This window comes from Meriones unguiculatus (assembly GCF_030254825.1).
Source record: "Meriones unguiculatus strain TT.TT164.6M chromosome 13 unlocalized genomic scaffold, Bangor_MerUng_6.1 Chr13_unordered_Scaffold_40, whole genome shotgun sequence".
NCBI classification, from domain to species: domain Eukaryota; kingdom Metazoa; phylum Chordata; class Mammalia; order Rodentia; family Muridae; genus Meriones; species Meriones unguiculatus.
Window position 1 is genome coordinate 3,280,477 of NW_026843649.1, and position 14,458 is coordinate 3,294,934.

Here is a 14,458-nt window from a genome sequence, read left to right on the forward strand (position 1 = left end):
ATAAGGTTAGGGAAGACCTAGAAGAGAGAAAGAGACAGAGAGAACAAGAGGAGAGTTGGCTTTATAATTGGTTTTCAACCTTTCCCTGGCTCACCACCTTCCTTCCTTCAATTTTGGGACCCATGGTGAGTTTCCTTCTCCTCATATTTTTCGATCCATGGGTCATTAAAAGACTTACTAGCTTTGTAAAACAGCAAATTGACTCCTTGGCATCTAAACCTACACAAGTTCATTATCACCAACTTGATTTGGCTGACAGAGGCTTAGCTGAGCCCAAAGAAGACTGCTGACAGTCTATCATATGGGTCTTGACTACTTGCATTTGGCTCTTGTGAGAACAGCATAAAATTCAGATAAATGCTTGCCTGATGTAGCTTGGGTACCTGTAAGGGGTGCAAGACAAAGTACTGCAGGGGGAGGGCCCAATTGCCCACTTCTGAGCCCCCTGAGAAGCAAACCTGATTGCATAGAGGTTGGTGTCTGATTTCCCCTAACCACAACCTGCTGGGGATGCCCTCAGGTGTTGATGGGGTCTTCCTCTCCTCCCCAGAAAGACACCTGAAAAGGCTGCAAAACGCCTTGGGAGGATCAGGTCACTACTTGCCCCCTCTGGTTAATGCTCACTGTCTGCAGAAGACCTCATGTTCAAAATCTACCTGCTAGCCTCTTAAACTGTTCAAGAAGGCTAGAAGATGCCAGGAGCCATTTACTGAATAAATGCTATTCAGTAAATGCCAAAGCTATTTACTGAAGACAAAGCCAATTAGTGAGCCAAAGCCATTTAGTGGAACCAATGCCATTTAGTAGAAAAGTTACCAGCAGCTGCACTAAGACCCTAGATCATGGGTGATAGATTTATGTAAGAACACCTGCTCATTAGTCTTGGAGCATCCTTGAGATATATTAAAGAAACATTCTTGAGGTATCTTGCAGGAGGTATCTCAAACCATAAAGCACTCTTGCTATCTTCTGTAGCAGTAAATTAGCCTTCCCTCTTTCCTGCCTTCTCCCTACATAGTTGTGTAAAATTTTCAAATAAACGAGGCTTTGATCAGACAAACAGGCTTAGCCTCATTCTTTGTGTCTCTTTGTCTTACTTCATTCTTTCCAACCCCACCCTCCCTTTAGGAACCTGTTGAAGTCCCACAGTTCAGGACACTAAAGAGAAAGATTATTATCATATGTAAACCAATCATCATCTTCATTGTTATATAATTGAAAAATTAAATTCTCATGCCCTTTAAAAATTCTTATTACAAATGATTTTAACCATTGTATTTCCAAACTTGAAGCAACCATATATCTATTATTAGTAAAATGGTTTTAAAACAAGCACCATAGTTGATACACATATACGTCCTTACACAAGTAACTCTTATGTCTGAACCTCAAATACTATGCAACAATATGAAATATTAAGCTAATCTTCAGTTATATTTATTAGAAAAAGTAAAATATGCTGAATATTCCATATATTCCTGAATATATATCTTAAAAACAAAATGAGCAAAGAAACCAAACAAGACAACAAAAAAAAGGAGAATTGAAAAATACTATAGTGCCATTAAAAGTGCTCAAAATGGGGTGTCAGTTGGTGTTTCTGTTGAAGAATAATATAAAGGATCTTTATAGTAGTGGGAATGTTTTACTGTTCACTGTATAAAGAGTTATATCCTGGTTCTTTGGTTGGAAATGGCTGGTGCTCATGAGATAATTTGCTGTAAGGTTAGTCTCAAGTATTGCAGTGATCGTAGGTAGTGTCACTTTTTAAGAGACAAGGTCTATATTGAAGATATTCTGTCATTGGAAGCGCTGTCTCCTAGAGAGATTGATGTTTTACTGAAATTATTTGGAATGATTGCATCAAGAGGGTAAGAGAGTAAGGAAATGTCTTTTTCACTGTCTGGATTCTTCTCACATGTGCTTTCTCCTAAAAGTCATATCCATGAGGTCATTTGCTTGTTAGCATGTCCCCAAAAATAAATGGATAAGACTAGGCGATTTGTCCTTACAAAACAGTAAGCAGCATAATATTGTCGTTGGATGTCTGATTTTGATAGTACACTGAAGTTTGGAGGTGCACATTACTGCTGATTTTAATCAATATCTAAAAATCATATGTATCATATTATATAGCTATCATATATATGTAAATGCTATGTAAAAACGTAAATTTAATAAAACACCTTTAGTGCAAAAATTGTTCAAAAGAACTTGTTAAATTTAAAAGTGTTAAGGAAATGAAATACATGTATCACTTTGTCAGTTATGGCCTGAGCCTTGGAATGTTGACATCACAGTGGTTTCTCCCCTGACTACCTCAGGATGTTTACACTTCAGTAGTTTGTCTACAAACTGATGAAGCCATTTTTGGTTAGTACCAGGAAAGAAAAGGATAATTTTGTGCCCAGTGAAAGTTCTCTATTCCAGGCTCAACTGTAAAGGTATTTAAAATGACTATTATGATTCCCATGGTAGACTAATGGTTTCAGGAAATGTTCTGTCTTTATTTCTCTAGAACATGTGAACTCATTCTTAATAGTTGCTTCATGAAAAGTTACTTCTGATAACAGTCAATACCATTGTCCCCAAGAAACAAAGTTATCATGTCAGAGAGGTATGCTCTGAACTGTTTAAGAGACTGATATGTGTGTATCTTCAAAACTATCTGCCCAGGTTATGAGAGATTAATTTCTGTTTCATCTAGTTGTTTTACCCACTATGCCAACAAAGATTTCCTGGAAACTGCTCAGATTTTAGGTCAAACCCCAAAAGCTTTCTGGTTTCAAACATATATTTCTCAATATGAAGCATTGATTCAGCTAAAGAAGGTACACAGTACACAGTTGGTCACTTTCAGAACATTTCATCACTCAAAAAAAAAAAAAAAACAACAAAACACCTTCTCTACAATATATTAGCAACTGAACAAAATGGTTTATAAGCTTCATAGTAGCTTTTTGTAAGTCTTCTGTTGTGACCCGTAGCTGTCAGGAGTCACTTGCAGCCATGAATCTCATTCCTAACATCCATAAATCATGACCCACACTAAACTGTGCCCACTGACTCGTCCATGAGACCTGACCCCACTTGACAAGTGTGTCTGAATGACTATGCTATTGCCTAGTGGTGACCACGTCCAGAGTAGCCTCACAGTCTGTCAAGGGGGATATACAAGAAGACCCTCACTGTGGTCTAGAGTGAAGAAGATGACCATGTGTGGGAGTTAATTTATTGTTAGGGGTCCAGGTCCAGGCAGACTCAGACAGACTGCCACATTTTCCTGAGTTAAGTTTTGATAAATGACAAAGTATCTGTCATGGGTAGACAAAGACATTCTGTAAAGATCTGTGGTTGACACTACTTTGGCTTTATTTCAGGTATTCTTGGATGAGGAGAGCCTTGGTGAAAAGGATTTCATATCAATAAATTTGGTTGAATTTTTATGGAAAGGAAGAGCATTTGGTCTCACTTACATGACACAGTTGTTTATTGATTGCTGCACAGAATATGAACTCAAAGGAGGTCAAAATAGGCTGTGAATAAACTTTTACAAACATTCAAGTTGGAGAGGATACCAAAGTCCAGATGAAACAAAGCTGAGCCATCTACTGGTTGGAGCCCTGCCCCACCCATCTTCCCATTATATAACATTGAAGGCTGTGCTCACTACAGCACAGTTGGGCAGAAAGGAAGCCCTGCAAAAGGTAGCATGCAAAGCAGGAGGGAGAGCACATAGGAGTAATTTGCTGACAGACAAGCAAAGATGGATCTGATTTCAGCTTTCTCCCCGGAAACCTGGGTCCTCCTGGCAATTAGTCTCATGCTCCTCTACTGGTGAGTAACCTCCAAAGTTCCTCCCCAGACCATGTCCTAGTGATTGGGGTAATACTCAGACCTATTTTGTATGGAAGGTCACAACTGGTTTTGGAAGCTGGGGCTGGAAAGACAATGACTCAGTGACTAAGAGTACTGGCTGTTGTTTTAGAGGACCCAGGTCTGAACATCAACAAGGAGCTGGCTGTCACCACTAACTGTAGTTCCAGGGTATCCAACACCCTCCACAGGCACCAGAATAAAAATTTAAAAAGTAATAGCAGAAGTTGAAATGAAGTCTTGTATAAACATTATAAAATTTTGTGTTTTTATTCATTTTGGTTAGGGGCATCACTATTACAGTGTGTGTGTGTGTATGTGTATGTGTGTGTGTGTGTGTGTGTGTACATGCGTAGTTCAGAGGACAACTTTGCAGACTCAGTTCCCTCGTATTGTGTGAATCCTGGATATCCAACTCAGATTATCAGTACTGGCATCCAGTGTCTCTACCTGTGGTATCATCATCTTGAAGGTCCCAAATGAAATGACAACTGAATTAATTTTGCATTTTAAGTTTTTGGTGGTATGGGGAATCAAGCCAGAGCCTATATCTAGTAGGCAATGCCTTTACTACTGAACAATAGCTCCAGTGATATTAAATCTCACAGTTCATACTGATGTTATGCAGATATTCTGCGTACCTCTACCCCCACCTCTACCCTTCTTCTATTCCCTCTTGGTGAGGTTTACTGATAAGGTTTACACCTGATATGGCCTGATTGACTTTTGTGTTAATCCTAGATCCACAAGAACTCAGTAGGCACAGAAATGAACAGTGTGATGCCATGCACACAGGTTCCTTCACCATTCCCTAAACTCTGCAAATTGGAGGGGCAGCCATGTTGTTGATTTGTTTTATTGTTTTGGTTATGATCATGTTTCTCTTGTGTGTGGTCACAAGGCTCTCTTTCTCCTTATAGGTTTGGGACTCGTACACATGGTGTTTTTAAGAAACAGGGAATTCCTGGGCCCACACCTCTGCCCTTTTTAGGAACTGTACTGAATTACTACAAGGTGGGTATTGATTGAGCTTTTCATATGGTTTCTCTTGATTGACAATTCTGGCTCATTCTATTAAGTGCTCTTTTAGAGAAAACTTTGAGACTTCAGGCCTTCATACTATGTGTTCTCATAGTTCTAGAGAATTTCTGTGTGTCTCCTAGGGCTCTATTGCCAAATTAACAATTGGAGTGTGTGTGTGTGTGTGTGTGAGAGAGAGAGAGAGAGAGAGAGAGAGAGAGAGAGAGAGAGAGAGAGAGAAGTTATTATACTGTGTGTACAGGCATCTTAGTCCTAGGGACAGAACTCAGGTTATCAGGCTTGGTGTCAAGTGCTTCTCATTTGGAGCCATCTCTCTGGCCCTATTGTCAGTTTATTGAGATTCAAATTCACAGTAAGTGAAGTGTTTAGGCTTAGATTTTTCAACAAATCTACTTTACTTAAGGTTCTTCAACACTTTGGGCTCTCTTCTACCCACTGACCAGAGGTAGGAAAAGAAAAGAAGGTTATTAGTAATAAGGAGTTGTAGACATTTTAGAAGTATTTCCTTGGAGCAAGTCCACTCTTCATTGACCTGAAACCAGCAGTCCAGTCCAAAGGCCAACACCAAACTACAACACAGATCAGCATGATTCAGAAGATCATAGCAAGTCAGTGAGAGCTGCAAGCCTCATTTGGATTTCCCCAGGAAGTTCTCTGGAATGTTTGTCTCTGGGAAGTCAAGTGTTGAAGACAGATGACTAGCGAAGTGATGTAGATACAAAGAATCTTATTTCGCTGTCTGTGGGATTTTATATATATCCTCTCCTCAGAGTTCACACACAGGTGTTTTCAGGTGGACAGTCATGCCCCTTGCATGAGACAGCTTGTAGCAAGACATCACATGCCCTCTCACAAGACAGCCTGTAGCAAAACATCACATGACACATCTGAATTTTCAAAAAACCCTGAAACTTCTACATCAGAAGTGCCGAGATCTCCAGCTTATTCAGTCTTGATATTCTGACTTTGTGAACAATCAAAGAAGAGTTTGGTTCTTACCCAGTGTAGATTCTGAGAAGGTACTGTTGCACTTATTTGGAAAAAAATCTTGAAGGGATTTCCAACTTCTAGGACACTGAAGTATGCACTAGATTTAAAATCTCCTCTTTGTACCAGGGCTTATGTTCAACATTTTTTTTTCTTTTAGTTGACTATTTCTGAAGCATCCATTTCTAACAGGCCAATATAACAATTTTGGGGGATTTTTCATATACTGGAGTTTTCTGCATAGTTATTGAACCTCTGAACTTATTTCTATGGTTCTAGCCCCAGCATTTACTATTCATGGCATGCTTGGGTTCTTCTTGAGAACCAAAGTAACTAGAGTATTTTGCTTCATTATGGGTTCTGGGTAATGATTGCTTCATATAGTAAGAAGATTTTTTTGTGTATCTGTGTTTGGCTGTGTGCAGGTTTGTGCATGTGAGTGTAGTACTTACAGGAGACAGAAAAGGGTGCTGTGTTCCCTGGAGCCAGAGTTAGAGATGCATGTAAGAATCTGGAAATCAGTACTGGGAACACAGAACCTGTGCGGTGCTTTTAACTGCTGAGACATATCTCCAGCTTCCAATGACAGAATTTTAGCTTCTGTTTTGTTTTGGCAGTCCTGAGAATGATATCCAGGATCTTAAGTGTGCTAGGCAACGTGCTGTGCCTCTGGAATATAACTACAGCTGCTTCTCTTTCTTTAATGGCAGAATCCTATGCATGAGTCTGAGTTGTGAATATCTGAGACAGGATGATGGCTGTCAGTCACCTCAGATACTTAACTATAAAGTGAAATCTTTTTCTTCTGTTCATTTTAAAGATTAATTAAAGGCAAAACCACTAGAGAAAGAATGATTAAACAAAATTACTGGGAAATTAATGAAAATTCAATGTTCCATGCAGACTTTTATTAATTTTTAATTTTTTTAATAATTACAGTTTATTCACTTTATATCCCAGCTGTAGCCCCCTCTCCCATTTCCTCCCACTCCCACCCTCCCTCCCTCTTCTCCTATGCCCCTCTCCCAGTCCAATGATAGGGGAGGTCCTCCTCCCCTTCCATCTGACCCTATTCTATCAGGTCTCATTAGGACTGACTTCATTGTCTTCTTCTGTGGCCTCATAAAGCTGCCTCCACCTCAGGAGGAGGGGATCAAAGAGCCATCCCATGAGTTCATGTCAGAGACAGTCTTTGTTCTTATTACTGGGGAACCCTCTAGGACACCGAGCTGCCATGGGCTACATCTGCACAGGGGTTACAGTTTAGGTCCATGCATGGTCCTTGTTTTGAGTACCAGTCTCACAAAAGACTCCAGATTTCTTGGTTCTGTTGCTCTCCTTGTGGAGCTCCTTGTCCCTCCACATCTTTGTATCTTCCCCTTCTTTAATAAGATTCCCAGCACTCTGCCCAAAATTTGGCTATGATTCTCAGCATATGTTTTGATACCCTGCTGGGTAGAGTATCTCAGAGGCCCTCTCTGGTAGGCTCCTGTCATATTCCCTGTTTCCCGTCTTCTGATGTCTGTCCCAGTTGCCTTTCTGAATGAAGATTGAGCATCATATCCAGGGTCATCCTCCTTGATTAGCTTCCGTAGTTGTACAGACTTTAGTATGATTATCCTACATTATATGTGTAATATGCACTTATAAGTGAGTATATACCATGTAGACTTTAATTTTAGGTGGATAATTTGTGACTTACCTGCTCCATGGTCATTGTTCCAGATAGATGTTCCTGAACTCACATCAAAAGGACATGTGGCAACAGCTTGTGTTGCTGTTGGCTCAGGTTTCTTCTTAACGTTCTATGCTTATCTTGTACATTCTTTAAACAATTTCATTATCATTTTCATCATCATCACCATCAAATTTATGTCCATGTGTGTGTTGTATGTATCTTGTGTCTGTGTATGTGATTGTGTCTATGAGTGTGCATGCAGAGGCCACAGAAAGATGTGCTGCTCTATCACTTTTTATTTTCCCACTGAGACATCTTGCTGGTGATATTTCAATCATCTCTGAAGAAGAACTTTTCTCTGTCAGAGACAATAAACCTGATTTCATGGGATTTGAGGTTTTTGTGCTCTGGCTGCACAAGAGTCAGGGCATACAGGACAATAATGGATTTCATACTGTTTGTCTTTCCAGGGTATATGGAAATATGATGCGGAATGCTATAAAAAGTATGGAAAAATATGGGGGTGAGTATTCTGGAAAGTTCCATCAAGTCAGCTCTTTTTAGGAGAAGGTGCCCTACTTGTGCAAGGACAATACCAGCCCAGAACTGTAGTAATGGACATCTCTTTTGTGAAGGTGCTTTCACATGTCATTAAATGTCACTGCTCATAATTCTAATTAACTTGAGAACATTGCACACTGTTTTTCTTTAACAGGTTTTGCTGTTTTATCCAATGTCCTAACCTCTTCTGAAACTTCCTTTTCATTACATGAAATACATTCAGCGCTCTGAAAATTTGTAATACTATCTCCTTGCCACATCCACTCACTTCTCTTTAGAAGCCCACACTTTCACTTTATTGTTGACTTTACATGTGCAGAAGTTTTATTTTTTTTAATGCTAGAGCATAAATCATTTGCCAAGGCCTTATCTGTGTCATCCCATTATTGCTTTCAAAAAACATGTTAGAGACTTTGTTGTGATATTTTACTTCAAACCAAGGGGGACATATGCCATCAGGCACATATGTAGGTCAGATGACAATTGTGGAAGTAATTTTTGTACCTTCAGGTGATTTAACTCAGTCCATCTGACGTGGTACAACTGCTTTTTATCTGTTGACCAATCTCATCAGCACCAGCTAGGATTTTTATGACTGTACATCATTGTGTCCTGTTGAATTAAATCGACTTTGGAGAGACAATGTATTTAAAACCACACCTTTCTTTCTCGAATCTCTGGCATTAATGGTTCTTTCTACAAAGCAGCAAAGCGAGTAGCAGCAGTCGTTTTCTGTCATTGATGCTGGAAGTTTAGTGAGAACCTTGGAGCAAATGTCATCAAGCTGTGAGACATAAACCTGTGGGAAGAGGCTCTGGCTCTACCTGCCTCTTCATCTCTTCTTATCCATTCTTTGGAACCACAGGTCTGAACATAGGGCTCTACTAAGTTGATATAGCCCATAAAGACCATATCATTCAATGCAAACTGCAGGCTTTGCTGTCTGTCCAATGGCCCTGTATGAACTTCTCCTTGCAATATTATTGCTTGTTGGCAATTGATAGTGATTTTTCATTTTTCTCTGACCTAATAACTTATCTATCATCTATCTATCTATCTATCTATCTATCTATCTATCTATCTATCTAACAGTGTCTGTTGGGGACTAGTCATGTGTTATGTATTCAAATGCTATTTCAGTGCCTTGAGATCTGGTTACTGCCCCGCTATGGACATTGTTATAATGTTTAACTATCTCCTGTAACCATGGGATGTTAAGGAATATTCTTCAATTATCTATTACTGGATGATTAGTATGCCTATACCCAGGCAGGAAAGAAAGAGGTAGATGGGCTAAGGTTCTTGGGCTTCGGGCACAGAAGTATGTTGGGTAGAAAGACAGGTACTGGAAGAGGTAGAGGAAGAAAGCAGAGAGCTATCATGGCTTAGCTTTAAAGAAGCACATGTTGGTATGGATGGAAGAAATGATACAAATGAGAGAATATGCAAGTGTTTATGGAATCATGGGTGGAAGGCAGCCTGGGTTGAGGCTTGGAAGTAAAGGTTGTTTAGAAGGTTACTATCTACTTTGCCCCAGGTGATATAAGGCTATTCTAAAATCTATCAGTTGTCTGTGTCTTTTATTGACTGTGATAGTGGGTTAATAAATATTTTTAGACTAACCACAACAAAGATCTCTTTATGTAGCCCTGGCTATCCTGAAACTCACTATGTAGACTAGGCTTTCCTTGAGTTTGGAGATCAGTCAGAGTCACCCTTCTAAGTGCTGAGATTAGAGACATGTGCCACCATGCCTGGACCTACTATGGTTTTTTATAGCAAACATTTTGCTTATTTTAAAAATTAGTTTTTGTGTGTGTGTGTGTGCATACCAGTGAATTTAATTGGACTTACAGAATCATGAGTGAGTGAGAGGTTATTTACATGACCATGAGCAACTCACCAATGGTCCATCACTGAAGATGATACCTTGTCATCCCTCAGAAACTATTTTCTTTTCGATGTTTTTTATTATACTGATTTATTTGTCAGTGTGACACATGTGTTCTGTGGTATACACGTAAAGGTCAAATGGCAACTGTGACAGTCAGTTCCCTCATTCCTGCATGTAAATTCCAGCGACTGAATGGACCTCATCAGGTGCCTGTATCACTGGGCCATTGTGCTTTCCCTCCAGGAACTAGCTGTGTGTCAATACTCAGGCAGTGTCAGGACCTTAAACTTCCTGCTAGAATAAAGACTGTAAAATCATCCACAGGCCTTGTGGAGTAACCCCAGCTTCAGTGAGTTCAAGAATATAGAAGTCAGCATTTGGCTGCTCTCCTCTCTACTTCCTCACTCTCATGTTCTTTCTGCCTTGTCTTCCAAACATTATATGAGCCTTGGAGAATTTGATGTAGGTGCGTCATTAAATTTTTCATTTATTTATTTTAATTAATTAACTAATTTCTTCTTTTTACATCCCAATTGTAGCCTTTCCCTTCCCTACTCCTGATCCCACTCTCCCTCCTTTCCCCACCCCATTCCCCTACCCTACTCTTCAGTAAAGGAGTGCCCCCTACCAACCCTCGCCAGCACATCAAGTTTCATAAGGACTGAGCTCATTCTCTTCCCCTGTGGCCTGTTGAGACAGCCCCACCAAACAGAAGTGATCAAAAAGCAGGCAATATAATCCATAGACAGGAATTACTCCCTTACTAGGAAACCCACGTGATGCCTTCGCTATATTTGTATAGGGTGCCTAGTTATGCATGGTCTTTCATTGGTGCTTCAGTCTCCACAGATGCTCTGGGCTCTGTTTAGCTGGCTCTCTTGGTCTTCTTGTGGAGTTCCTGTCCTCTCCAGATACTTCTATCTCTGCACACACACACCCCACTTTTCCACAAGACTCCCTGTGCCTTACCCAGGGCTTGGCTGTGAGTCTTAGCATCTGTTTCTATCTGCTGCTGGGTGGAGACTCTCAGAGACAGCTATGCTGGGCACTTATTTGTGATCACAGCAGAGTATCATTGATAGTTCCAGGCATTGGTTGTAGATTCCCTCAATCTCTGCTCTATCTTTATCCTTGCACATCTTGTAGGTAGAGTAAATTTGGAGTCAAAGTTTTTGTGGGTTACATGGTGTTCCCCTTTCTACAAGGGGTCCTATCTAGTAAGAGGATGTCCTCTTCAGTCTCCATAACCCCTGCTACTAGGTGTCTCAGCCAGATCATCCCCATATCCTCCCAGAAGCCACTAGGTTGTCATAGGTCTCCTGCTTGTCAAAGAGATGTCCCCACTCTGTTTATTTTCTCTCTGTCCTCCTGCTTCTGCTCTCCCAAGGTCTGATCTTTGCTTTCATTTCTCTCTATGCTCCCTCTCCTATCTTGTTCCTTTTCTTTAACCACTTCTGATATCTCTTCTATTTCCTTCTGAGTGTGATTTAAGCACCCTTCTTTGGGTCCTCCCTGTTACTTATCTCCTTTGGGTCTGTGAATTGTGGTATGGTTATGCTGTACTATATGGCTAATATCCACTTATAATTGAGTACACACCATGAGTGTCTTTCTGCTTCTCAGTTACTTTACTGAGGGTGACCTTTTCTAGTTCTACATTTTGCCTGCAAATTCCATAATACCCTTGTTTTTAATAGCCAAACAGTATTCTATTGTGTAAATGTACCACAGTTTCTTTATCCATTCTTCACTTGAGAGATATCTGGGTTGTCTCCAGATACTGGCTATTAAGAATAAATCGGCTATGATCATAGTTGAACAGATGTCCTGATTGAATGGTAGAGCATGTTTTGGGTATCTACCTAGGAGTGGTATACCTGGATCTTGAGATAGAGCTATTCATGATTTTTTTGAGGAACCTCCAGATTACTTTCCAAAATGAATGTACAAGTTTACACTCCCACCACCAATGGAGGAATATTAATATTAATATTATTTCAATATCAATATATTATCAATTATTTCTTAATAATTAACAACATATAAATAAATAAATAATTATTAGCATTATTTAGTCATTAATAACTATATTTATTGACACATCATTAATGGCTAATAAAATAAATAATTAATTAGCAATAAAATATTGATGAGAGTTATTAATAAAATAAATAATTATTAATAAAATGTTAATATGCATTACTATAAATATATATTCATATATCTATATAATATAAATATATGTTATCAATAAATAATAAAATAAATATTTTTTTAAAAATTAATAAAAAGGTATTAATAAAAATAAATAATTATAAAAAATAAAAAATAAATAGTTATTAATAAAATGTTAATATTCATTAATATAAATATATATTTATATTTAAATATATGTTATCGATAAATATATGTTATCGATAAACAATAAAATAAAAAATTAATTATTAATAAAATTGCCAAGGAAAATAAATAATTATTAATAAAAATAAACAATTATTTATTAATAACTATGGTTATTAATAGTACATATTAATAAATAATTAATTATTTATTACAAATTTGTTAATATTAATTTAATAGTAATTTTTATTTTAAATTATTATTAATTAATGTTTTATATTTAAACATATCTTTTTATTACTATTAATTATACATGTGCATATGTGTCTCTGCACATGAGTACAAATGAACTTGGAGGCCATAAACACTGGATTTTCCTGGAGCTCTAGTTATAGGGGGTTGTGAGCTACCCAATATGAGTGTTAGGAACCAAATTAAGATCCTCTACAAGGGAAGTGTGTGCTTTTAACTGTGGTACCTTCTCTCCAGCTCCTCACAGTATTTTATCTATTCAAAAATCACAGAAAATGGCATAGGCAACTCTCACACATGGACATTTAGACTTATCAAATTCCCACCTCTTTTTTCTAGTTATGTCTTTCAGAATTGTTTTGTCTTTAAGTGACTCACTGTGTCTTGAATGACATTTTACAAAGACTTCATTGTATCCCAGGTCAGAATCTGGGAATTGCCCTGGGAACTCCTGTGACAGTGTGTTGTATAACCAGAGTGAGGGTCATGCTCCATTAAAATCAAAGTCTGTGTGTAGCTCTCACTTCAGAGCCTGACTTTGGGTTAATCAGCTGTTTTCCTTGCATAGGCTGTTTGAAGGTCCAACACCTCTATTTGCCATCACAGACACAGAGATGATCCGGAATGTGCTAGTGAAAGAATGCTATTCTGCCTTCACAAACCGGCGGGTACGTAACTTCTTTTTTTAATTAAAAAAAATTTAAATGATCATTTTTGTTATTTTATTTATGGTTATTTTGTTATTTTATTTATTTATGGGTATATGTTAATGTTAATTTTATAAAGCTGTATTTGTTACTCTTAGTTTCTCTCTAAATATAGACATCACACAAATAATTCACTCTTTTATATTTGTTTAGTAATAAGCTTCACAATGCAATAGCTAAGAAGTTATTAATTTATTTCTAACCCTCTAAGCTAATTTGGCTTCCTCCCAGTGTACATCACAGATGTACTTGCATTTAGCTTTTCTTGTTCCGGCTTTTTCTATTCATGTCTCTTCAACCTACTCTGTGACTGCATCCCCTACTTCCTTTTCTAAATCCTCCTTCCCTGGCTAGTAGAAGTCTTGCCCCGTTTTCTCCCATGCTCAGCAATGAGCTGTAAGCTTCTTCCTTGACATATCAGAAGACCATTGGGAGCAGTGTTTATATAGCACTGAGACAGGAGATTCTCAGAACAAGGATGGCAACCAGATATGGGGGAGTACAGAAGTCAGTATTTGAATTACACAACAACCTTATGCCTACAGTTACATATGTATGGATATGTGAGCGAATGCCATGTGTGTAGGTTCCTGTGGAGGCCAGCAGAAGGTATGACATACCCTGGAGCTGGTGTTGCAGACAGTTGTGAGTTGCCTGACAGGGGTGCTGGGAACCAAATCTGTATCCTCCAGAAGAACAGGAAGCACCCTTAACTGTTGAGTCATCTCCACAACCTCCCCTTTTCATAATTTAAACCTTTATATTTTACTTACTTAAAAATGAAATAAATACAGATTCAAGTGGCTTCCATAATAATGTACAAGCAGGGTCTAGGTATTAGTATTGCTAATAGGAATGTGTTGAGTAAGTTTAAATATACTATGGCATTGTAATCTAGTTGTAGGTGGACACTTGTCATCTAGAGTAATTTACATTTCCCATTTACAAGTCCTTTTTTATGTCTGTATGGTATTGATTTTTGTGGTGTCAAACATTCAGAATACAGAGAACCTCCTTGACCACACAGCTCCCTCTAGAGCCCATTAGCTGTTGTGTACAGCCTGTCTTCTCTTTGCCTTTTTTTATCCATTTTCCTTCTCATGGACTGTGCTCTTAGGTGTC

At 38.5% G+C, this 14,458-nt stretch overlaps 1 protein-coding gene across 1 annotated transcript in view; it reads left to right on the forward strand.

Moving 5' to 3' along the window:
- Positions 1-3,658: 3,658 nt before the first annotated feature.
- Positions 3,659-14,458, forward strand: part of LOC132651152 (cytochrome P450 3A1-like) — a 31,190-nt gene continuing 20,390 nt past the window's right edge. The window contains exons 1-4 of the mRNA XM_060376427.1: positions 3,659-3,837; positions 4,797-4,890; positions 8,053-8,105; positions 13,198-13,297. Of these exons, the coding sequence (XP_060232410.1) occupies positions 3,767-3,837; positions 4,797-4,890; positions 8,053-8,105; positions 13,198-13,297 (318 nt within the window). The 5' untranslated portion in view covers positions 3,659-3,766. The remainder of the gene's footprint in view (positions 3,838-4,796; positions 4,891-8,052; positions 8,106-13,197; positions 13,298-14,458) is intronic.